The following is a 24,106-nucleotide window of genomic DNA, read 5'->3' on the forward strand; positions in this document are numbered from 1 at the left end:
GTGCCGCGAACCGCTGGTTGGCGCGCGCGTTGCAGTTCTTGGTGAAGAGCTTGCCGGCCGGGCGGGTCTCCTCCGCCGGCGCCGGCCTCTGCGCGTGCTTAGCCGGGTCACGGGTCGGCTTCTCGGCTGGCCGGGTGTCGGGCACCGGCGCCGCGGCCACCGCCGGCTTCGCCTTACCGGCCGTGAAGACTCCCGGGTGCAGGTTGAAGGGCCGCACGGCCGCCAGCGAGAGTCTCCGTGACGGGATCGTCTCGATGGGCGGCGGCACCGGCGGCTGGTCGGCTCGCGCCGTCGCCACCGCCGCCGCCGCTCCCGGCGCCGCCGCCGTAGCCGCCTTCGGCAGCGGCGCCAGGCCGCGCACGTAGTCGTAGATCTGGTCGATCTCATCGTACTCGTCGACTGTCTGGCCACTGTGACGGCGCGTCACGCGCGACATGGGCGCCGCCAGCGCGCGGCGCAGCCCGAGCGGCCGCACCGCCGCCTTCTTGCCGTCGAGGCGCGGGTCACGTGGCAGCGCCACGTCGAACGGCTGGATGCGGTCGGCTGAGTGCAGCCAGACCTGCGCGGCGCGGTCGCACAGACGGCCGAACTCGGCCGTGCGCGCCAGCTGCTGGCCGTTGACGGCCGCCTGCAGCCGCAGCGGCGCCGTCGGCGGCATGGCCACCACCACGCTGTCCTTGTGCAGCGGCAGGCCGAGCACCAGCTCCTGCTCGAAGGTGGTGTGCAGCCGCAGCTCGGGCACCGCCAGCCGAGAGCCATCGGCCGGCCTACCGCTCACCAGCCGAACGTTAAGCGGCAGCCGCTTGTTGAGCAGGTTGGCGACACTGTGCACGCCGCTGATGCTGCTCTCCTTGGCGACGGCGCTGAAGCGCGCCTTCAGCTCGTGCGGCAGGTAGACGTTCTCGCCGCTGCTGTCGAAGCAGCGCAGGAAGCGGGCCGGCCCACGGCCGCGCGGCCGCACCACCTCGCCCACCAGCACGAGCGTCTCACCGCTCTGCAGCGTGCGCGTGCGCTCCGTGATCGTGTCCACGCTGTCCGACTTGGAGACGAAAGCCTTGCAGCTGCAGCGCACGATGCACGAGTCGGGGAAGAGACGCGCCAGCTCGGCCACGCCCTCGATGGCGCGCACCGAGCGGCCCTCCTCGCTCAGGATCTCGAACAGGCCGTCAAAGGTGTCCGGGATGAGCAGCTTCTGACCGACCGGCACCATGCGCCTGCTGTCCTTGAATTTGACGGCCTGGGCAAGCAGCCGGCGCCGGCGGCCGCCGGAGGTCAGCAGCAGTGTGCTGTGCACGCCGAGGCTGGAGAGGCCGCCCGGGCCCAGGCTCAGGTACTGGCCCTTCTGCACCTTCACCAGCAGCGGCAGCTCGTGGCGCTGCAGCAGTTCGGCCAGCGACGCCGCCTCGTCCGACCACGTGACCTGGCCCAGCAACGACGACGCGTCCGGGGTCATGGCGATGTCACGCCGCCGCGCGCTGGCTGACGGACGTCACTGGGATGGCGCCAGCTGGAAACGCAGCATAAAGACGGCGTTAATGGTGCTGCCCTGACGTCCGTATGGCGTTTGAGGTGGTTGGGAACAGAGCAATGTTTGTTCCACTCTTAAGAAGTCGCACAATTCCTCAATGTGAGGACGCAATTTTGGCATGATTGGGATATTTGTTTGGAAGATTTACACCAACCGTGATGTTCGCAATCGCAATTTCGGATTGTCACAATCGTTTTAGAGATCCCTATGCAAAATAAAGGAGATATCACCAACATTGTGACAAGCGAGGAAAGTGTGCGCCGCAGGTATGCTTGCTGTTGCGACACCAATTGCGATGACTGAGTCTAGTTAGAATCATAGCAACGTCCAGTTACTTTGGGCTTAGGTTCCAATGTAACAGGGTGTGGTCTAAATCCGAATTTAAGTTCGAACTCATGGCATACGGCTTATCACACTTATACCCGGTAAATGGCATGCCAGAATCCATCCAGACAACATACAAATTTATGTTTTATCATACCCACGGAATATCAACACTAATGCGTCTCAGATCCAACGAGTACTGTGCATTTTAAATGGTTCGAACCGCAAAAATGTACACGAGCACACGTAACGTTAGATTATCTCCGTCGTCTGATAGCTAATGGCATCCAATGGACGGGGATCTAATCTGATTTTAACTTACACGAAGAGTTGCAAGAATCAGTTAAAATATAACCCTCCTAAGGTTTAATTGATGTCAAGGATGAACCGGATTTCACTCGGAATCAAGCACAAAACTAAAGAGGTGCATCTCTGCCAAAACCCAGCCAACGACACCGCCCAACGACCCAAATACCGCGAAGGACCACGGCTGTTGTCGACGGACTCGGGCGAGTTTTGCCACCTGTGGATGAGGCTGACTCTCTCCCTGCAAACAGCGCCGCTTTCCCACGTAACAAGCGGCCGGATCGGCGGCGGCGCGGCGGCGCCTGCTCTCATTGGCCTCCATCGGGGGGGGGGGGGCGCTCACGGCCGGCCAGACATCTGGGTTACCAGTAAAACGGAAGGACGACGGTGGTCAGGCCTCCGCCGGCGCGGCGGAACGAAACGCTCGGTCGGGCAGCCGGTGACGTCACGGCGGGATAATGGCTCGGCCCGTCGATCGATCACGCCGATCGGCCGCTGTTATGAGAGCAGACAAATGGCCAGCTGAATCGGACGTAAACACACGGACTCGTAACAGCGGGCAAGCCGCGGCGGGGACGGTGGAAGGAGAGGAAAAATGCTTGGAGGAAGGAAGAAAACCGAAGTTCCCTCACTTCTCATGAAAATGCATGCATGTGGTTGAAGGAGCCTCACTTTTGCAGGCAGGGGATCAATTGCGTCGTCAGTTCTTGCAGACACTTCGCAGACGCTATAAGGGATTAATTGCGTCTACAGCTACAACCTTAATCCTCCTGCGAACGGAACTAGTTCCATGCAAAACCAAAGTAAGCCAACGCCGCGGGCTTGCGCATGTTCTATCTACGTATCGCATGTGCCGTGTCCACGTTATTTATCGTGCCCATTGTCGTGCGAGATGCTTTCTCCCGTTTATGTGCATGCAGGAGTTGCGCGGGCGCAGACACCAACAACCGCAATCCCAGGCCAGGAGCCAACTCAAGTGTAGAATAGCGGGGTTAGGAAACCAGAGACCGTCCAATTTCCACACACCGAGAGACAAGGTGGCCAGATGCATGTCGTGGTCGTTGGCCAGTCCATGGTCAGCGTCGCGGTCGCGGAGAGTCGTCAGGAATCTCCAAGACTCGGCTACCGCGGCCGGTCAATGAATCGAGTGTAGGCATGTCCCCGCCCCGTCGCCGTCCAAACGAGGACAGGCACTGGTCCGAAACGGCGCCCGGCGCGCCACGTCCGCCGCGATCCGCACCCGTCGCCGGCCGCGCCCGTCCCGGCTCAGCACCCAAACACGGAGGAGCCGTCTGTCTATCGGCAGGCGGATCAGTGGCCGGCGGGGGTCTGACGTCTGCCGTGCAGGGCGGGACGGGCGGCGGGCGGCGCCGCGTGATCGGGCCGCCCCCGGCGCCCGATACGCCAGCTCCGGGTGCCGGCCCGGCGGCAGCGCTGCTCCCAGAGCGCCCCGCCCGCCGGCGCCGTACCGGCAGCCAGTATGCATGGGAAAGCGCCCCCGGCCGGGGCGCGATCGCTTACCGATACGCCGCGCGGACCGGTCCCCACATTAACTGCAGATGTCTGCAGCCGGTCGGCGGCGCTACGGCGCGCCGCTTGATAGATGACCCCTCGCGGAGCGTGCATGCGGCGCCGCCATTTGCCAGGAATCCGCGCGTTCGGTCCTTTGTGGATCGGGGGGTGATTGGGGGCATAACCCGGCATCGCAGCCGCAGGCCGGCGTCATAACCCGGCATCGCCGCCGCGGGCCGGCTGCCGTCGCTGCCGGCTTTGTCTGCCGAAGTGGGGCGCCGGCGGCGGCGATCCCGAGAGGTGAGAGCAAGGCCAGGCGGTGACGGATTGCAGCAGCGATATGGCATCCCGGCCGGCTCCCACGGGCGCCGGGCACGGCAGACACGCCGCTAAACTATGCACTCCGGGCTGATGGTGGAGCAATGCAGTAATGCCGGGGAAGGATTCGCAAATTGCCAGGGTCAAGATGCCTCGGTGCCATACAATGAGTTTCTCCAGGCTATATGGCATACGAGAGCTGCGTATCTGGGCTCAGAAGGAACGTCAGGTATTCAGGTATTGAGGCGATTTGGGACCGTTTATGTGGATGCTTCAGCAAAGCATGCACTGTTATATGCTGTTCGTCAACTGTGTTACCTTGTCCTACTCCTCTCTGGGTCATGGTTACATTTGCACAGGGCACTTTCCTGCAAGAATCGACTGACCAATCTTCAGATCAGATTCACAACTGGTCATGTCCAAATCCGGGCTGACATTCCTCAACGTACGTCGGCTCAGATGTGCCCGGATTGCCTATTGCACCTTTTGAAACAGTACAGTGCAGTGGGTCCCCATAGCGACATGAGACGGTGAAGCCTGCAACAACAGCAGTGACATGAGCCGCTAGCACTAAATCCTCCTCACCCGTTTTGTATCTACCCGTGCTTGTGACAAAAAGGGCTTCAGCCAACGTATCTTGAACAATTCGGACAACAGCAGCCCTCGGTGGGTAGGTGGCGGCCTCCCTGACCGGGAGTGGGCGGCGGCCACCGCGAGCCGTTCCAGGTCGGTGGCGCTCGGCCACGGGGCCGCCGCACCGCAGCCGTGACCAGCCGCCGCCGCGGCCTTGGCCCGTGGGAACCCGCCGCCCGACCGTCAGCGGCGTTCACTCCAGCCCGGCTTTCCACGCGCCGGCGGCCGATCACGTTCCGCAGCCAGTTCCGGTGTGCCCTGCGTCGCTCGCTGTGGTGGAGCTGTTCTTGGAGTGGAGTCGAGTCCGCGTCCATTGCCGCAGCATGGATGCTGTTGTCGGCCAGCGCACAGGGACAGGTGGAGCGAAGGCCAGTGGCTCAGCACATTTCTCTTCCAATGCCGTTGTGACATCGTAAGACAGCGGCATTACCGAGGACTGAAACGCTACCCGACCCCCAGCCAGGCGGAGCGGGGTAAGGGAGGTGCGCTGTCGGGGACGGCCAGAGGTGCAACGGGAAGACCTACCCGGCGCCGCCGATCGAGAGAAGACCTGCCTGGCGCCGCCGATCGAGAGAAGACCGGCCCGGCGCCGCTGATGGAGAGAAGACCCACCCCGAGCCGCTGATCTACACGGGCTCGCCACGCACCAGCACAGTCCGACCGGCCACTGGCTGTCTCGTGACATCGTTCACGGCAGGGAAAGGCACTTCGTAGCACTTTCCCCCGGGGAAAAATCATGGCATTCGTGAGGAACACGATCATGGCATTTAGCCGCATCATCTGACGTCTTACAAGCGTGCCGGTCTGCAATGGTGCTAGCCTTGCGTGGCCGGATTCCTCTCCATGTGGAGTTAGGCCGAGTGCGACTCCAAATACAGATTCAGAGTCAGACACAGAGCAGAGCAAGACCACGGCAAGTTACATAAACAGATCAGGGTCAGATACAGAGCCGAACCCAAGCCTGACAGCATGCCAGGGTCAGACACGGAACCAAACCAGGGCCAAATACATAGTCGGGCCAGGATCATACGCCGTGGAGCCAGCCGCAGCCAAAATACAGAGCTGAACCAGGACGAGCTTCAGTATCAGACCAGGAAAGTTATAAAGCCAGACTAAGACGAAGCCACCCAAGGTACAGAGCTAACCCGGGGCAGATACAGATCCAGATCACGGTCAGACATGAAGCCGGACCGGAATCGGATCCAGGCCGGGACCACGGCCAGCTACAAAGCCACATCTGGACCTCAGACACGTAACCGTCCTTCAGCCGGACCGCAGCCGGGCCACAGAGACGGCGGCGTCAGCTGACCCGCGCGGCGCCGACCGAGCGGCGGCGGCCGGCGCACAGTTAGCCGCGCTGCATCCCGTATTCCAGACGACCGCTGCAGCCCAGGGTGATAATGGATGGAGCCGGCGGCGGCGGCGGCGGCTGGATTCCGAACGACCGTGCGCCGGCGCGGTCGCCGCCGCCAGCTGGCTGAAGGTCAACGCTCGGAAGCGGTGCAGGGCGGGGACCAGCGGGGACGTCGCGACGGGCGCCGCCGGCGCCCGTCGCCGACTGTCCACCGTGTGGACGTCCCAGCGGCGGTGGAAAGCCCGCTGCGGGCGCTGGCCGTGTGTCCCTCCGCGGCAACGCTGGTGCACCCTGGAGTGTAGGCACGAGCACAGCAGTGGATAGGTGGGTCACGCCTTTATTTATAGTCAATACTCTCCATGCAACAACATGGAGCGACGAAGGCAGGACGTGTCGACGGCCGACGATGACGGGACGTGTCAACGGCCGACGATGACAGGACGTGTCGACAGTTAGCAATGACAGGACGTGTCGACAGCTGACGATGACAGGACGAGTCGACAGTTGACGATGACAAGACGTGTCGACAGTTGGCGATGACGGGACGTGTCGACAGTTGGTGATGACGGGACGTGTCGACAGTTGGTGATGACGGGACGTGTCGACAGTTGGCGATGACGGGACGTGTCGACAGTTGGCGATGACGGGACGTGTCGACAGTTGGCGATGACGGGACGTGTCGACAGTTGGTGATGACGGGACGTGTCGACAGTTGGTGATGACGGGACGTGTCGACGGGCGCACACATCAAGACAAGGTGCGCTCCTACCGATTGCGCTCAGGCGCCTTTTGCGGCTTAGGACGAGCGAGATGCTAACGGAAGTGACTGTCATCGCCATGTACATGGGGCGGCGCCAACGACTTTCCGAGGGCAACAAGCAGATCTAGAGGTCTCTCAAGCAGATCTGGTCTTCATATATCATCCCCTACATACAATTTTTAACCCGAGCTTCACCACTTCTCTCAGAAGGACTTCCAAGTTAAGTGTGATCTAATTGAATAAAACGTCCTCTTGGCCTATTCGGTCTTCCTATCTTTCCAATCGGACCGCCTGTTCGGCTGAAACGACTTCCTGTGATCTAATGGGCCTTTTATCCATCTGATGGGGCCTCATTTGGATCATCTGGGGTCTGTCGACCATGAGGGTCTGGGGTTGGATATCTAGAGTCCCACGTAGTGCAGATATTATCTCCCGCGCGCGCTCAGGGCCCTAAGGTCCGGAGAGATTTGTGGTTCAAACACCTTACGTTTCCAGAGTCAATCGAGTAGGGAAGTGACGTGGTGGTGACATTGCAACGTTGCAGAAACACACCACCCGGTTCAGCAGACTGCACTTGACCTTGCTTGCATTACAGCCCTACCTTTGGAGATTTGTACTCCCTGCTACTGAAACATTCATGGCAGCACGATCAGTGTCTGCAAGATAAGCCCGTGGGAGTGGGAGTGGCCAGGTCGAGTCGGGCCGCTGAAGCCGCGAAATCACGGGCCAGTTGACGGCAGGCCTCGCTTGACCCGTGGCTTCACCCGCAACAATGACGTGTCACATATGTACACGATTACATAATGCCAGCGGCTTACGGCACCGGCGGAGTGAACTCTGTTCTGCTTTGCGCGAGTGTGAGCTCCAAGCGTGCCGTGGTCTTCAGCATCGGTCTTATCAACATCGATGGCCCCAGGCTCGCTCGTGTTGTTCATCAGCAGCCGGCAGTGCTGGTGCGATAGCTTCGACAGCAGCCAGTGAAGCAGAAGAAAGGTCGGCGAGCAGCCCATTGAATAGATTCCGTTGGGTGCCGCGCTACAGTCGCGCTCGGGACGCCTGGCTGCGCATCTGGACATTCAGCGGGAGGCAGCTGACTGTCGAGCTCCTGCCCCGAAGACGCCCGCAGGCGTGGTGGGCGCGTGGGAGGCAGTCTGGTATTGAAAGCCTCGCGTGGAAATGCACCTCACATCCGTGCAATCTGTTTCAGAGGCGTGCAGCAAAATGCTGAATGCTTTCTCTGTCGAAGTCTGTAAAATACAATTTAATGGCGAGTATTTTGATCAATTCTCAATAGACTCGGCGCGCAGGCTACACACCATGTGCGACATCGGCACCTCCCTGACACCATAGCACTGATGTTACGCTTCCACGCACCGCGCCCACCGGCCGCGTTGTGGCCAGGTTGCCCTGCCGTTAGCTGGCTGTCCCCAGCCCCCTGTCCGCCGCTTACATCCGTACTTTACGGCGTGATTGATGGCTTTGTCACGCTGGCAGGGATACCGGTGTGTATCACCAAACCGGTCGTCTGGCCGTGAGTGTGTGGCGTTGACATCACCGCGGATCAAATGCAGCGGGTCCTGCCAATGCCGCGCCCGCCTGGTTCGGCGTGGAGTAAAGCAGCTTACCCGGGCGGCTGCGACGGCTCGCTCTCGGCTCGGCCGAGTGCGCCGCCTGAGCTGGACGCCCGGCATCGGGTCGGCGGTGTGGAGCTCCCGGCTCATGACCGGCCGGGCGGGTAGGAGTGCCGCTACCGGCAAAGGCTCGCTTTTCCACGCAACCAGCGCCAGCCGCTGCGGTAACAGTGACATCGGGAGTCGCATGCATATTGGATAACGGCGAGGAAAGATAAGGCGGATGCCGCGGCGTAGATCAAAGAAACAAATGGGCGGGCTTGGCATCGCTGCGGGAATCGTCCATCAAGCACCGAGGCACGTACCAATCTCCTTCTCTGGAACTATAAAACATACACAATCTATTGACTCAGGCCATTTGATCAAAGAGGCAGAAGAGGAATACATGGTCAAAAGTCCAAGACGTTCGCTTTCAGTGAAGTTTTAAGCTGCTTTTCGTGGCGGAAGTGTAAGCAGCGTGCTTGCTTTTCTGTTAATATCGATCATAATGGGCCTTTCTGGGCTATTTCTCTTAAACACTTCAATGCTACGTCGCACTTTGGCCGGTTAAAGGCATTATCTCCCAAATTTCAGGCACTTCAGGACAGGTTTGTGACACTAGTCGGGGATCTGGGTATATAGATAAGTGGTTTTATGACATATTTGGTTTTATATACAAGTGGTAAATGATTATGAAGTTATTACTTTGATCGATAAAAGTGAGCATTCCAGGAGACCGTTATCAAAATAATAAACGACTTTACGCTGCCACACTACCATAACAAGCTTTCGCAAAAAAAACGATGAAACCCTTTCATCAGATGGAACGTTAAGAGAATGGCAAATGAACGGTGCGTGTCCAAAGTCAACTAGCGCATGTTTGCTTACCACGCCACATGCGGTTCAGAAACGAACCCTCAGGCATGTTCCAGAGAATAGAGAATCAAGGGCGGATCCAGGGGTGAAACACAGGCTATGACCTCAAAGGTAGCCATAGACGGCAAACAATCGCATTTCCGAAATCTGAGGAAGGTCTAAGCACCTTCTACGAAGGCAAGTTTGCTTTCACCCACTCTTTGAGTCACAGGGAAGCGAAATCCGATGAGTTTTTGAACACCAGCGCACCTTATTTTGGCCCTCTAAGCCAGCGTTCGCGTTGGGTTCCTAAGTTGGTTTTCCGGATCTGTCTTGTATGAAATTAATCTTTGTATTACGATTTACCTCTGTCGTATTTCACAATTGCAGAATTGAACCTTTCCGCCGCGTGGAATCGAAAGAAATTGGGTCTGTCAATTTAAAGTTTTGTTAGACACGTGATAACCTGTCTGCTACTCTCCTCCTTTACTTGTGGATTCTTTCGTCCTAGGAATTTTTGCTTTATTTTGCACTATATCAGCTTAACACAGTGCCGCTGAAAGAGAGAACAGTTCTAACGGATTGTGCACTCACCATGGTGGCGCTGTAGCCAATAACGTTACGGCTGAAGACGCGGCTCGGGAGTGGCACTATTTCCGGTGTTCATGATTTGTCGAGGTTTGAAAAGACCGCTGTCGAGAGTAGGGGTTTTGTTCAAAAACTCTTTATTCAAAAACAATAGTTAAGATTATTGGAGAGAAAATACCTTTATTCATTTCTAAAAAGCATTACGCGATATAAATGATTTCCTGTGATATCCGTCCTAGGATAATCTGAGTACAGTAAGTCCATATCTCTCAACTCAATATGATGTAACATATGTCAACTGCGTGTGTGTGACCTGCGTCACATACGTGACCGGTGTCCACAATCCCCGAGGAAGGCGTGTCGCAAAGAGCTGCGCCGCGTCCGGCGGCCGCTGGCGAGGCGGGAGCGCCGGCGGCCCCGGACATCGCGAGCCGGCTGCCGGTCCGCCGCCGTCGCCCGTCGTGTCTCCGCTGCCGGAGCGGCGCCGGGTAATGACGCCGCGACGAGCCCGGACGTGACGGCGGCTGAGCGGCGCCGCAGGTCACGAAGCGGCGGCGGGGCGGGACGCGTCCCGGCGTCATCCGCCCGCGCCGCGGCCGAGTTCAGGCAAGGTTAGCCGCCATCGACGGCCGGAGCACGGCCGGGCCGCGGACGGCCGCTCGCCACCCCATGCACGTGCAGCGGCCGCGGCCCGGCGCGCCGCCGGCCGCCAGACGCCAGATCAAGTCGCCGATTTGCATGCGGCTTCGGCGGCGGCGGTGGCGGCAGCTGGCAGCGGTCCAGGCAGGAGCGGCCGGCCGGGGCTCGCCAGCCCCCAAGGCCAGCGGAGCCGCTCGCCCTCCGTCGCGGCGCAGCGAGCCGCCCGATCGGCCCCGGCTCGAGAGCGGCGCGAGCGCGCTCCCGGGCGCCGATTGGCTGGCGGCGCGGCGGCGCGGCGCGCGCGCCGGCTCTGAGTGGCGGCGGCCGGGCCGGGCGGCGCGCGGCCCGGTCGTCGGCCGCCGGTCGGACCGGTTCTGACTGCCGCCGTTGTGCGGGGTGAGCGACACGGGACAAAGACGGCGTCGCCGGGAGGGGACCGGCTCTGGCACGGGTCGGGGCAGGCGCCGCAGCCAGAGGACGGCGGTCCGGACCGGCCGCCCCACGCGTGCTCCACTGTCGTGCACGCGAAGATTCATATCTCGGCCGGCTTATCAGCGCACGGACCGCTATCATCTGTAGCACCCGGAGTTGAACGGAAATAAAGAACATAAAAATGTCGGTTGCATCACACACAAAGGGTAGGAAGTTGTGCTGAACCGTTGTCTTACGCCCTGCACCGCACTGTAGGGTCACACTCCCGGGAAGATGGCGTGCTCAGTCGCATACGGTCAGGGTCGCGGAACCACCTGAAAATGCGCGCTTCCTACGGCTTCCTTTCTGAGCTGATTCTTTCCATGCAAGAGTATAGTTGGTTCGCGTTAAACTTTCTTAAAGTGGGTGGGTCACGGCCTTCCCAGTCCTGTTTGGACACCTATAAATCGGTCCCATGTGCCGTGCATTATGCAACAGGTGGCGACAAAAACCCGAGAGTCGTGCGTCGTAAAATTGTTTGACGCTGTACGAAAGATAACATACGATATGGCATGAAACGTGATATGTGCAGTAATGCGTAAATCGGTATCTAAAAAATGTAATTTATGCGATGAATAGACAGTAGTTTTATCAAAAATCATATAAGGCATGTACCATACAAACAAGATGCATTAATTGGATCGAATGGCATATGAGACATGTAATATGTAATGCATATACAGAAGTTAATGAAGCTTATATAGGACTCCAAGCCTTCCATATATTTCGTGGAACACCTCCATTGACAATTGCAACTAAACTTGAACTGATCGATATCTGAACATTAATGCACGTATTTTTTGCACACATTGCGCCTCTGTCTAATACTATATCACCATAGGCAAAACAAACTCTCAAACGTACGGCTAAATAATGATCCAACTAAGAAGCAGACTGCACGGGCTAAGTCACACAAAGTCAGTTTTACGCCTCTGCACTCCCTTCGTTATGAGCTATGACCGTTTCGAGCGACATGAAGGCGGCTCTCAGCGCATGCCGGCGAGTTTAGCATGGGCTCATGCAATTCAAAACTTCTAAGCGTGTCTAGCGCGCCGTGACTACCGCCAGCGACCGTGCCGCCGTAAAGCAGGCCGGCCTTAGCGTGGCGAGTGGCGCGAGCAGCCATCTGAGACACGAACCGGGCCGCTACCTGCAGCAGCCGTGCGCCGCCGTCCCAGCCGTGAGCGCCGAGGCGCCGACCACGCGGGCCAACCGCGCCAGACGGCCTGCTGGACCGTGGATCCGCACCTGCCTAGGAGTCAAAACGAGGCATTTCGGTGTGTTCCAGCAAACCTATGCAAGTTTGGTTGAAGGGCTGTTGATGAGCGGGAGCGCGTCGTGATCCGTGTCTACGTTACGTTACGTGTCTCATCGATATCCCGGATCAAGGGGTAAGCTGGCATAGTGCCCGGGGGATGCGCCGGCCATTCTCGCGCGCTCTGGGGGACACGGGACCGACGCAGGGGCACACACCATGGCGCCTGGGGGGATGCGCCGCCCACTGTCGCGCGGTCTGGGAGATACGGGATCGATACAGGCGCGCACACCATGACGCCTGGGGGATACGCCGTCTACTGTCGCGCAGTCTGGGGGACATGGGACCGACACAGGGGCGCACGCCATGACGCCTGAGGGATACGCCGCCCACTGTCGAGCGGTCTGGGAGACGCGGGATCGACACAAGGCGCGCACACCGTGACGCACGCCATGCGGTGAAGACGGCCCGACCCAGCCGTTATCCTACTCAGCTGATCGGCCCCGACGGCCGGCGTGACAGGGTCGGTACGTGTCTCGTGACAGGGTCGGTAGGTCTCCACGCACCAGTGGGCCGGCCTGACGAGAGCCGACGGTCGGCATGACGAGAGCCGGCGGGTCGGCCTGACGGGAGCCGACGGTCGGTTTGACAAGAGCCGACGGTCGGCCTGACGAGAGCCGACAGTCAGCCTGACGAGAGCCGACGGCCGGCCTGACAGGAGCCGACGGTCAGTCTAACGAGAGCCGACGGCCGGCCTGACGAGAGCCGACGGCCGGCCTGACGGAAGCCGATGGGCTGACCGGTGCGTCGGGAGGACCCTCCCGGGCGGCGGCCGGAGTCGCTCCCAGTGGACCAGTCGTGCCTGTGGGGTGGCATGCTACATGCAGGGCTTTGTCTCACGGGTGCTGGAGGGTTTTCGGTATATGTGGTCCGCAGCGGATGAGGAGGAGAGGATATGGGATGTAGCCTCGCTCAGTTTTGACACGCGTTTAAGTGATCTTGGTTCAGATACGTCCTCCACTGAGGCCCTAACAATGGGGCTCCGGGTTCCCGACGGGCTACTTGCCCGCGACGGCGTGGTGGGGTCGATGTACTGGGCCCCACACTTAGTGGATAACTTATAGACTATTGTTAGCCGTGACACAATGTTTACAACACACGGTTCAGGACACGGGTATGCTATTTACACCGAGTGAATAACATTGCAAATGGACAACGTTCGGAGTAATGACGGCGTCTAACTGCATGCCACATGCTAAATGCTTTTTCTGCCTTCGACATATTTGTGTATTATTTGGTATTTGTGCTTTAGAGCTACTATAACTGTGCACCTATCTTGTCCATAGTGGTCTGTAAGCAATGTTTGAGATGCAGACGTTTTCAAAATAGCCTTGGCAGTGAGACTTGCGCCCGGTTTTGCTAAGCTAGAATCAATCCCAGATCCGAATCAAAGTCAGTGGAGCTGAACCGGAGGCTGCTTCAAAGCGACTGTTGCAAGCTGGAATTTAATTCGAATCTCACTCCGGTACAAAAGCATATATGAGGTCTGAATGCGAATCAAAATAAAGTTTTAAGTGTTGAAAATAGTACAGCGGATGAATAATTACACCGGTAAATACACAAACATTTATATGCAATAGGGTTGTATGTGTGTCTGGCTACATTCCGAACGGTATCAAAGCCCTTCAGGTGGGTAAGTGATAGAACTGCGCTGTAGGCTGTCATGGTGTGAGTTGTATTAGGGGATAAGAGCATGATTATCGTGCTTCTGGTGTTTACAGGAACTCTCGCGGCATGTGAATACTGACATGCTTAAGATGACTGGAGATATGGACAATCCCAGCGTAAGAGGACAGGGCAGTCCGCCTTTAATCCGTGAAATCCTTGGCATCTGGATGCCCTCAGTGTCCCATCCCACCCTCTGCATAAACACAAACCGGGAAGGTGAGGCACACATTTTGATTTTGCAACTAATTTTTCCACACTCCAACGGGTAACACACCGCGCGATGTCAAGTCAACCATGTAAACGCTCCACGTGGCAGAATCATTTTCAAAATGGAGATGAGTAAATTCTGATACTGTTGAAAACAATGTGGACCAACTCTGAATCTGATTAAGTCATAACTCCAACGAGCCAAATCCTGATCCGATTCCGGAGATGGATTCCAATTTGCTGAAATCAGGCAGACGTTTGCCGGCGGCAGAATATGTCTAGGTCGGACCCTTTATTGATAATAATTCATGACGCCAACTCCAGGACAATAGTAGATCTCAAACAGCTACAATCCAACAGACAAAGTAAACGAATAACTTACATAGGCTCACTATTAACAGCCAGTCAAAGCGTATCGCCATATCGAAATTTAACGTGCATGCCAACGGCTCATATTATGCGGCCTGCAAGTAGCCTTGTCACATTTTCTTACATGACACTTACAATATCGCGACATGATACTCTGCACGCCGACACACAGCTGCGCTCCAGCCCGACGTTGTGTCAGCTGGCCGGTCTCCGACCGCAAGCTTGCACCCGAGGACGAATGATGGCACCTCCGGACCTCCACTCGTTTCCACAAACGGCTCGCCCGGATAGCTGCGAGACAGGTCCCGAACGGAGCCTCTAAATACCGTCGCGCTCTCAACAGAGCGCCCGGGCGACGAGCACCGGCCCACCTTGAGCCTTGAATCCGGCGACACCACGCGCAGCCGCAGGTGCGTATTAGCGCCATTCACCACCACGCTCGAAAGCCGTTTTCCACACGCGTTGCCGCCATAAGTAAAAGAAGCATGCCCGGTGACCTTGTAGCGGTCCGCAAAGCTGTCCAGCTGACGGGCACCGTTTCCACACGGTCCCATGCCAACGCTGCACGCAGAACCGAGCCTGGTCCGTCGGCATAGCTCACCTGGTTGCTTTCCGTGGGTCCGATGCGACTGACGGCTCAGGGCGACGCCCGGTCTCGACCCCAGCACGGTGACACGCTCGTCACTCCACACAGCGACCCGCTCACGTCCTCCGACGCTCCGCCACGCGGCGCGTTTGATTCGGCTCGCGGATCGGAGGCGGCCGCCTCCGCTGCAGCTGCGCAGTCGGCCGCCAGGTGGCAGGGTGGTCGTCATACGGCCGGCGCGGCAGCAGGGTCGCGCTAGTTTCAGGAACCGACTAAGATTATAAGCGGCTTATCACGGACGCTGCACCCGCCACGTTAACCGGTGCACCTGAAATGAGAGCTAGATTGCAGAGCGTAAATGGCTGCATTTAAAACACAGCCGGGGAAGCAAGCTATTTTCCGTCAACACAGAGGCGCGATCGTGACCCACACCTGCCTTCCTCCCCCGCCCCACTCACGCGCTAGCACACATCACACATCGGCCACAGACTTATTACCCCAATCAGCACCAGAAATGAATAATCCTTCCCTTTACCTACATTAACGGCTGCCATTTTCCCTTATGCCGAGCCAACTGCCATTTCCTTTGCCCGCCGCACCGGATGTGCAGTTTCCTTAGGCACCGGCTGGAATAGCTTACATTACCGTGCATGGCTAACCGCCCGTCGTTCATACTTTGACTTCGCATGCTTGGTCATTTTTCAACCTTTTCCCTCTGGCTACCCACTGGTGCGCGAAAATCCCTGTTCATTGGCTACGCTGTGTTGGGCGCAACGTCCTAAAAAGATCGCATCCATTTAGCCCGTAAGTGAACGCAAGACTCAAGTCAAAGGCCCATCTGTTGCTTGTCACGAGTGGAAGGCTGAAGCCAGTAGCTCGGCTTCGTGGTTCTGTGATACGTTTTAACATATTTGGGCGTTATTTGCCGTCACACCTGAGCGTAACGTTCCGCCCCAAAACATAACCCTCCCTTCACCTTGTTACGTTTCGTTTACACTCCCATCAAAGCTCAACGACATCAGCGAGCGACTGTCATTTCCCCTTTCTGCCGCACTGGCAGTCATTCACGGCTCACCTGCCGCATCGGCTGCCACTCATGGCTCACCTGCCGCACCGGCTGCCATTTCTCTCACAAATGCCGCACCGGCTGCCATTTCCCTCACAAATGCCGCACCGGCTGCCATTTCCCTCACAAATGCCACGTCGGCTGCCATTTTCTGACGCCATAGCGTTCCGCTTTGAGCTGCCAAGGTGTGGTTCCCATCAAATTTGATATCGAAATCAGTTTGATATCAGTTTCATATCGAAAGCCTGTGTCTGAGGTGCCCGAAACGGGACGGGCGTTTTGATTACGAGGGAGTGAATCGCCCCGCCCCGCAGCCCGGTAGAGTCCCCGGGCGGGACTGGAATCGGGACAAATAACACGAATGCGGAATGAATGAAATAACGCGGAATGCACCTAACTGAATGCCTTTCTGTCGGCACATCTTTTTTGCCGCCGTGTCATTTGGGCGAAATGATAAAAATCGAACGTCGATTTGCCGACATACATTTTTGCCGGCGTGTCAAACTGCTGGAAATGTTCAAAAGTCGAAATACATACTAACTGAATGCCAGCCTGCCGACACATTCTTTATTAAAATGTTCATTTGCCGAAATGGCGTTAGTTAATTGCCACATGCCGGGGTGTTATTTAGTCGAATGTTAGTTAGCCTGCATGTTCTTTAGTGGAATGCTATCTACCGAAATATGTTTTCGGTTGAATACCTTCTACTTGGACGAAATGCGCTTTAGCCTAATGCTTATTAGCTAGATGTTATTTTCTTGAAAGCTTATACGTCGAAATGTTGTTATTGATTTGTAGACAGAGGCCCCTCAACCCTCCCTTGTGGGCGCTTTTTCAGCTCACGGTCACCCAGCGAGGGGAGGCCTTAGCAGTCCCCGATCATATCTCAAAAGCCAAGCTGGCTGGAGCCACGCGAAAGATGCCATCGGAAAGCTCTCGTCAAACTGCATCAGATAGGTGTGACCGAACAATGGCGAACATGACTGACAGGTTAAATTAAGTCCACCTTCCTGCTACTGCAGGAACTAAGCATGATACCACAATAAGGAAAATGGCCCCGATTATTTGTTAAAAAACCTATGCCGGATGTACTGGGGAATGGCAAAAATGCGCTTGGGGGCTCTCTGCCGGGACTTGGCCCGCACAGGGACCTCTGTACGGGGTATGTGCTCGGCGCTAGGACGAGGATCATACCAGGAACACTTCAGGCCACTCATGACTGACGCATGCATCTTGCTCGGCTAAACGGGGCATCGCAAGCTTGCGGAATGAAGTGAGATTGAGGGCAGGAAGAGTGATGAAAAGACGGAAAGACATCGTGAGTCGCGGTGGCGGCAAAATTCCGAGGCCAAAAAGCGAGACATCGAGCCCGCCCCTCCCCATTTTTGAGCAGTCTTGACCTCTCCCAACTTCCTATGTGCACCAGCAGGTGGTGTCCTTGTAACCTGAATGATCTCAGTGACCTCAAGGGCGATAAAATATTCAGCGGCGCATTTGACTCGACTGGCGGGTCACAGGCGGCCAGTGCGCAGGCGCACAGGGCGCCTTTGCCACAGCTAACCAGTTGACCACCAAGCGGCAGGGTAGCCGCCATACGGCCGGCTCGGGCGGGGTTGTGCTAGTTTTGGGAACCGACTAAGGCCTTAAGTGGCTGACCGCCGGCACGCCACCGGACCAGCGTTAATCGGCACACCTGGAGTGGGAGCTAAATCTCAGCACCTGAATGTCTGCACTGTGATAAGCGCCCGAAGACTCAAACCACCGCTACATCGACAAGGGCATTTTTCGACGCAAGAGTATGATCGTGATCTACACTTTCACGTCCCGTCACCCACACGCTCACATACGACACATCTGTGGTCTGCTTGTCGTCCCAACGGCGCACAACTGCATCATTTCGTCGCCTGCTCCGTCGGCTGCCATTTCCCTCACCTGCTTCGCCGGCTGCCAATTCGCTTACCTGCGGCACCGGCTGCCATTTCCCTCACCTGCTTCGCCGGCTGCCATTTCCCTTACCTGCTGCACCCATTGCCATTTCCCTCACTTGCTTCGCCGTCTGCCATCTCCCTTACCTGCAGCACCGGCTGCCATTTCCCTCGCCTGCTTCGCCGGCTGCCATCTCCCTTACCTGTCGCGCGGTTTACCATTTCACGCGCGTGCCGCACCGACTGCTCCGGATCCGGAGAAATTCCTCGGAGTGTTCACGCTCTCTGGGAGAACGTATTCTTTACACAAACGACCGTCGTGGCCAGGAGCATAGCAACGATTTTCATGCGGAGGGGGGGGGGAGCGGAGAACTAGGTGATAAGGCATCACGCCGGGTTGTAAATTTCATCAGGAGCGATCTGTGTTTTTTATAATACGGCCAAGAGAGCGGGCTCCGCCACCCTCCATTCGGTTGCGCCTGTGATTGTGTTGAGTTTCGCTACAGAGCTTATCAAGCATTTCCAGAGAGGGAATGTCCATTTGATTGTTCAGGTTTAGGTCGTTATTCTTGTTTTGAAATTACATCTTGAGCGGGCTTGGAATTGCTTGACACCCATGCATATCCAAATGGTGACAGCTTTGAAGCTAAGGCACTTAAAGTGATCTTAGATGGTGAAATATTCAGTGCTATGTCAGTATCTCGAAGGTAGGACCCCGCTTAGTTGGTGCCAATGATGGCCGAAGTAAGTATTTTTCGGTGCTAATCGTCCCATAGTTAAGCCAACATTCCCGGGCCAATTTGACGACGTGGAATGACCCTCAAGAGCACCGATCTTCAGTGATGATTTGACCCATTCACTTGTCCTGAGTTCAAATGCCAGGCCAGTTTAATGGTGGCTCAACATGACGCAACTTTGGGTTATCGATCGATAACTTCTTAAAGGCCCTATATCCTTTAACACGCGCTCGAGTGGGGGTGGGGGTCAAATTGATCCCCCGGAAGGTTTTCCCAGGATGGTTTCCGAACGGCGCGGCGGTAACCGCGCAACATTTTGCGTACCTGTAGACAATTGAATAGCGGACCGTCTGACATCAAAAATCTAGATGTACCTTTTAAGGTCGCTGGCCTATGGCAGGTCAAAGTCAGGCCATGGTTTCAGCGAAGGCACGTTCTAGGGAATCGTTCAATCCGATCAAACAACAGAGTGTTAGACGAAGCCAGACATCCCTGAGATTCTTTCTTAGGCAACACAACAACTGAATAAACAAAAAGCATTGACCTAGGGTCAGGCATGAAAATCAGACCAAGGTCAAAACCAACCTGTTTTATTACTCTCGGGTTTCCCGTATGGGCTGGTTTCTGGTGCTCATTTCGAATATATCGATAGCGGAAACCGCATAATACACCTTCCATGGACTTCTTATACGTCAGAATAGGTCACTGACCTAAAATCACCCAGGTTAACATTTTGTTTCTAGGAGCACGCTGCCTAGCGTAATCTTTGTTGCTTATCCAAATGCAAAACTCAGAACAGTCTTATGTCATTTTGGTCATCATAACCTTTAAAAGGTCAAACAAGGTGACGGACCTTAACTGAGCGTTTGCAATTTTGCTTACGACGGTTGCCTCGGTTCTAGGGGCCCTTTGGAGACTAATCTGAAATTTGGCCTTGTTTGACCTTGGCTGACCTGAAGGTCATGACCCAGGGACTTCAAATTTTGACCGAGGTCAAGTGAGTTCACGTACGGGTCAACACACCCTGTGAATTTGGTGTCTCTAGCTCTTTTAGTTTCCGAGATCTCAGGACGGCCAAATTGAGCCCCACCCGAGCAAAGGGTATTCAACCGGCCACCCGTGCGCGTGAGCAAAATTTTTAACCTTATGTTGCTCGCGCAGCACATGGTTTTATGCACACGGCTTATGACTGACATGGTCTGTAGTTTTGAATGCTGCGCTGTGACCCAGCCGAGATTGCGGAAAATGCACGCATACAAAGATGTCGCATGGCGATTATTCGTGGACATATTTTATATACCAAATGTTCATCAGGAAAGAGTATGTAGGTATTAAGCTCGTAACATCAAAAGTTCGCAATGTAAAAGTTGGCAAAGGAAAAAGATAGCATGAAAAAATGTTCGTTGGAAAAATTTTCGTCTGCTCTTGACAGGGGACGAGGAACTTCAATCTCCATTTGCATAAGTCAGGTCATGTATCATGACTAGCCTCGCTCTTCATGACACGAAATGAAAACTCCCTCCGATCCTCTGGTGGGCAGCAAAATGATACCCTAATTAGTCATAAGTGCAAAACGACCCTAACATAGAAAGAACCGTAGGTTAGAAAATAAAAACAAAAACACATCCACCACAGATCTAGCGTTGTTTGCTGCGTTCCCCCTTTATCCCCCATCCTGACCCCTCCCGACCGTGCTGTTGTCTGACACGCCGCTGACGCCAGCTGACGGCCGCGGCGGGCGCCAGCTGGCTTCTAGAATACTGTGGGCAGCGCCGGTTAGACTCCTGGTATGCACTCCCTTATCGGAAGTAACCTTAACACGCGCTAGGTTAGAGGTCAAGTTGACCTTCTAAGAGACTTTGTTCCAGAATGGTTTCCGAACAGCGTTACATAGCCGCACCAATTTTTGCATAGCTGTAGACCATTGAATAGCGGATCGTTTGGTTTTAAAAATTTAGACGTATCTTGTACGGTCGCTGACCTATGGCAGGCTAGTCAGGCCATGGTTTCAGCGAAGTCAATTTCTGGGGAATCGTTCAATCTGATGCCAGAACAGTGTTAGACGACACCATACATCTCTGACTGCTTTCTCAGACAACACGACAATTGAACGAACAAATAACATTGACCTAGGGTCAGGTGTGGGGGTCAGACCAAAGTCAAAACCAACCTGTTGCTACTCTAGGGCTCGCTTCGTGAGGTAGTTTCTGGTGCTCATTTCGAATTTATTGATATCAAGAACCGCATTGTATATTTTCCATGAACTTTTCAGAGGCGAGATGGGTCACTGACCTAAAACTACCCAGGTCAACATTGTTTTTAGAAGCATGCTGCCTAGTGCAATCTTTGTCGCTTATTTAAATGCAAAACTCAAAGTAGTCTTGTATGATTTTGGTCACCATGACCTTCAAAAGGTCAAACACGGTCACTGACTTTAAATGAGCATGCGACCTTTTGTTTAAAACAGTTATCTAGCTTCTGGGGGCACTTTATGGGGGCACACAATGTCGTAACTTTATAAAACTGGACGCTGTATAGAGTTAAAAATTGCATTAAGAATCTACACAAGTTTGCACAACGGAGACGATTCAGCAGAAATTCGAGCTGACGGTGCATGACGTGCCCGGGCGGCCAAGATGTCCTGGAACACTCCGCATGAGTGTTGTCCATACACACTTATTGCAAACCGTTCAATACTTACGAGTTTTGGAGTCTAGCTTTCATCAAACGAACGGTATCCGTTACAAAATTTACGGAATGCATCCGTGCACGAACAATGGCGTCTGTGCTTTAAGCATGTGAACTTTCCCATACGAGCTTTTATCAATGACATTACTTTATGTACGAGACACCCATATATCTATCTACAAACTTTTGCCTACGTTCTTCTGCCACACCTTAAGTCTTTGAGCATTTCCTACAGGAACATGAGCATGGAAATTACACCGTCAGTTTCATTGTATGTCGCCAATCACGACACGAAGAAATGACGCTCCCCTCCATGCCTAGATGAGGGTCAGAAATACTGAATTTAAATGCGTATGAGCCCACATCTGGTTTTTATTCACTGGAAGCCCTCCCCCGCAATGTAAACCCAGCTGCCTGATTCTATTCACAACTATTGTTGACATTCCTCTCGAACTGACTAGCTCATGCTGTCTGAACTAAGCTCAAGTAGGAAGGTGAACATGAACCACAACACAACAGATAAACAAACCTGACAATTGCATGAAGGCTGAGTTACATTTTATGAAAACGCCAAGCTGACATTGCATTGCATGCCATATCGCCAACAGCCCGAGAACACAAAAATCAATACCCACTATGTCTTGCTGACATCGTGGCACGTGACGACAGGCGGTGCCCAGTCAGACCAATATGCCCGTCAGTGCCTGATGGTGAAGCCCTGGCGGTCGAGCTCGGCGCCTCGAGGCGACGGTGCGCCACCGCCGCCGGTGTCAGTGTTTGACGGTGAAGCCCTGGTAGTCGAGCTCGGCCACCTCGCGCTCGTTGCGGAACTCGGCGCGCTCGATCTTGGATTGCGGGCTGCCCACCTCGCGCAGCCAGCGCTTCATCTCGGCCAGCACCGGCGCGGCCGCCTGCGCCTGGCCCTCCACCGTGTCGCGGGGCGTGTTGCGGCACCATCCCACCACGCCCAGCCGGCGCGCCGCCTGCTGCGTGTGCTTCCGGAAGAAGACGCCCTGCACGCGGCCGAACACCTCAAAGTCGACGCTGAGCAGGCGTGGCATGGCGGGCGGCGGAGTGGCCGGCGCAGGGGCGAGCACGTATGGAGTCACGCACCACAGGGCGGCGAGCAGGGCGGCGACCAGAGACACCTGCCAATGACCGGACCATGGTCAGATGGGAGAGGCACACCACAGGACAGCAAGCAGGAGAGCATTGAGCGACTAGGGACACCTGCCAATGACCCGGCTATGGTCAGATGAGAGATGCACCACCCACAGGGCAGCAAGCAGAAGAATGTCAAACAACCAGGGACACCTGCCAACAATCCATTATGGTCAGGTGAGACACACCACAGGGCGGTGAGCACAAGGGCAATGAGTGACTGCCTACATCATGGCTGTGGTCAAAAGGGAGAGGTACAGAACCTTAAATGGTGGCACTATCTGATAAGGGTAGGAATGAATGCATGAAATCACATGAGGCTAGTGTAATGAGCTGCTATAAATGGTAGAATGTCTTGATCATTTATGACATGGCTTGTGACATAGGGTATATTTCCCAGCTATGGTATATCTGATGAGTAATGTGTCCACAGCATTGTGTATATGTTCAACAATAATTTAAAAGATTGACAAACTCTGAATGAGTGTTTTATGGTGTGCTGATACCTGTGGTCCTATTGTGCCCATTGAGTCAAATGTTATGGTAGCCCATGGGGAAAAAGTTACCCATGCAAAAGGATAAAAAGTAGGAAAAAAGTCAAGCTGTGTGTGTGTACCTTTCATATCAGGCATATCAAATCAAGGCTCAGCAAGGCCAAACATGAATATAAGTATAACAGGTTTGGGTACAATGGGTGATGCAGAAACATGCAACTACATAGTGGGGTGCCAATATAGTACATTGAGCACCATGGTGTACCAAAAACTCGGCCAGCAGGTGGAAACCCTCCTGCTGGGGGGTATGATTAGGTCCTGGGTCACCTGAATGCTGATATTCTTGAATTGGCTATGAGTGCCTGTGTTTTGATCCATAACATGGGTTCATCATAACAGCTCTGACAGATGGCAAAACACGTGTATGTCGCGCAGCTCAGCAAGTATGGGGGCCCGATGCTCTCCACACGTCTGCTGTCCGCCAATACCCGCCCTACTTCGTTTCAACCCAGTCACCGCCCGGCACCCAAACGGACAATCTTCTAGCAACCAGGGGGAAAGTCGGAAAAATCGCATGAAAATAAACTGCGCCACGGGATGTAAAGAATGCGTCAGAGCTGTCCAAATAGAACTTTGGTAATTTACAGGTATTTGGAAACTGTAAGGATAGGGTCCATCATTGACCTATAACCAACTTGTATAGGTCAATGGGGTCCATCCTGGGCATACGTTAACAGTACAAATCACAAGCACATGTGTATTTCAGTTTCAGAAAATAATGTGGGCACCGAGAATAACATATATTCAAAATCGGTCTTTTTGATGAGAGCTTTACATACCGAAGTTTCAAGCGAAATAGGTAACTTCCTCGCCAAATGCTTACGTGAACACAATGATCAGGACTCAGACTCACCTGAAATCCAAAATTATGATCAACACAGTCTTGGAACTAGCTAAATTGTTCATTTAAGTGAAAGATGTGCCTGAAAACA

At 55.1% G+C, this 24,106-nt stretch overlaps 2 protein-coding genes across 2 annotated transcripts; both read right to left on the reverse strand.

The window, feature by feature from the left end:
- Window positions 1-107: 107 nt before the first annotated feature.
- On the reverse strand, window positions 108-15,154 carry LOC119089935 (uncharacterized). The gene is made up of 4 exons (XM_037212737.1): window positions 15,059-15,154; window positions 647-1,507; window positions 462-610; window positions 108-126 (listed from the first exon to the last, which is right to left on the reverse strand). The coding sequence occupies exons 2-4, from the start codon at window positions 1,451-1,453 to the stop codon at window positions 108-110; spliced, it is 975 nt and encodes a 324-aa protein (XP_037068632.1). The 5' UTR covers window positions 1,454-1,507; window positions 15,059-15,154.
- Window positions 15,155-21,814: 6,660 nt separating this feature from the next.
- Window positions 21,815-23,628, reverse strand: LOC119089768 (acylphosphatase-1-like). The gene is made up of 2 exons (XM_037212581.1): window positions 23,442-23,628; window positions 21,815-22,607 (listed from the first exon to the last, which is right to left on the reverse strand). Exons 1-2 carry the CDS (start codon window positions 23,490-23,492, stop codon window positions 22,230-22,232), a joined length of 429 nt encoding a protein of 142 aa, XP_037068476.1. The 5' UTR covers window positions 23,493-23,628; the 3' UTR covers window positions 21,815-22,229.
- Window positions 23,629-24,106: the final 478 nt, after the last annotated feature.

The sequence above is a fragment of the Pollicipes pollicipes genome, unplaced genomic scaffold (assembly GCF_011947565.3).
Source record: "Pollicipes pollicipes isolate AB1234 unplaced genomic scaffold, Ppol_2.1 Scaffold_3087;HRSCAF=3621_pilon_pilon_pilon, whole genome shotgun sequence".
In the NCBI taxonomy this organism is placed as follows: domain Eukaryota; kingdom Metazoa; phylum Arthropoda; class Thecostraca; order Pollicipedomorpha; family Pollicipedidae; genus Pollicipes; species Pollicipes pollicipes.

Bases quoted from the DNA above. Each gene is read 5' to 3' on its own strand.
- LOC119089935 (XM_037212737.1), bottom strand. From the start codon at position 1,453: ATGACCCCGGACGCGTCGTCGTTGCTGGGCCAGGTCACGTGGTCGGAC. The intron at 611-646 runs GCGCCGCTGCGG...GTCAACGGCCAG, and splicing joins TGGTGGCCATGCCGCCGACG to CAGCTGGCGCGCACGGCCGA.
- LOC119089768 (XM_037212581.1), bottom strand. From the start codon at position 23,492: ATGGATCAAAACACAGGCACTCATAGCCAATTCAAGAATATCAGCATT. The intron at 22,608-23,441 runs GTGACCCAGGAC...GGTCATTGGCAG, and splicing joins TCAAGAATATCAGCATTCAG to GTGTCTCTGGTCGCCGCCCT.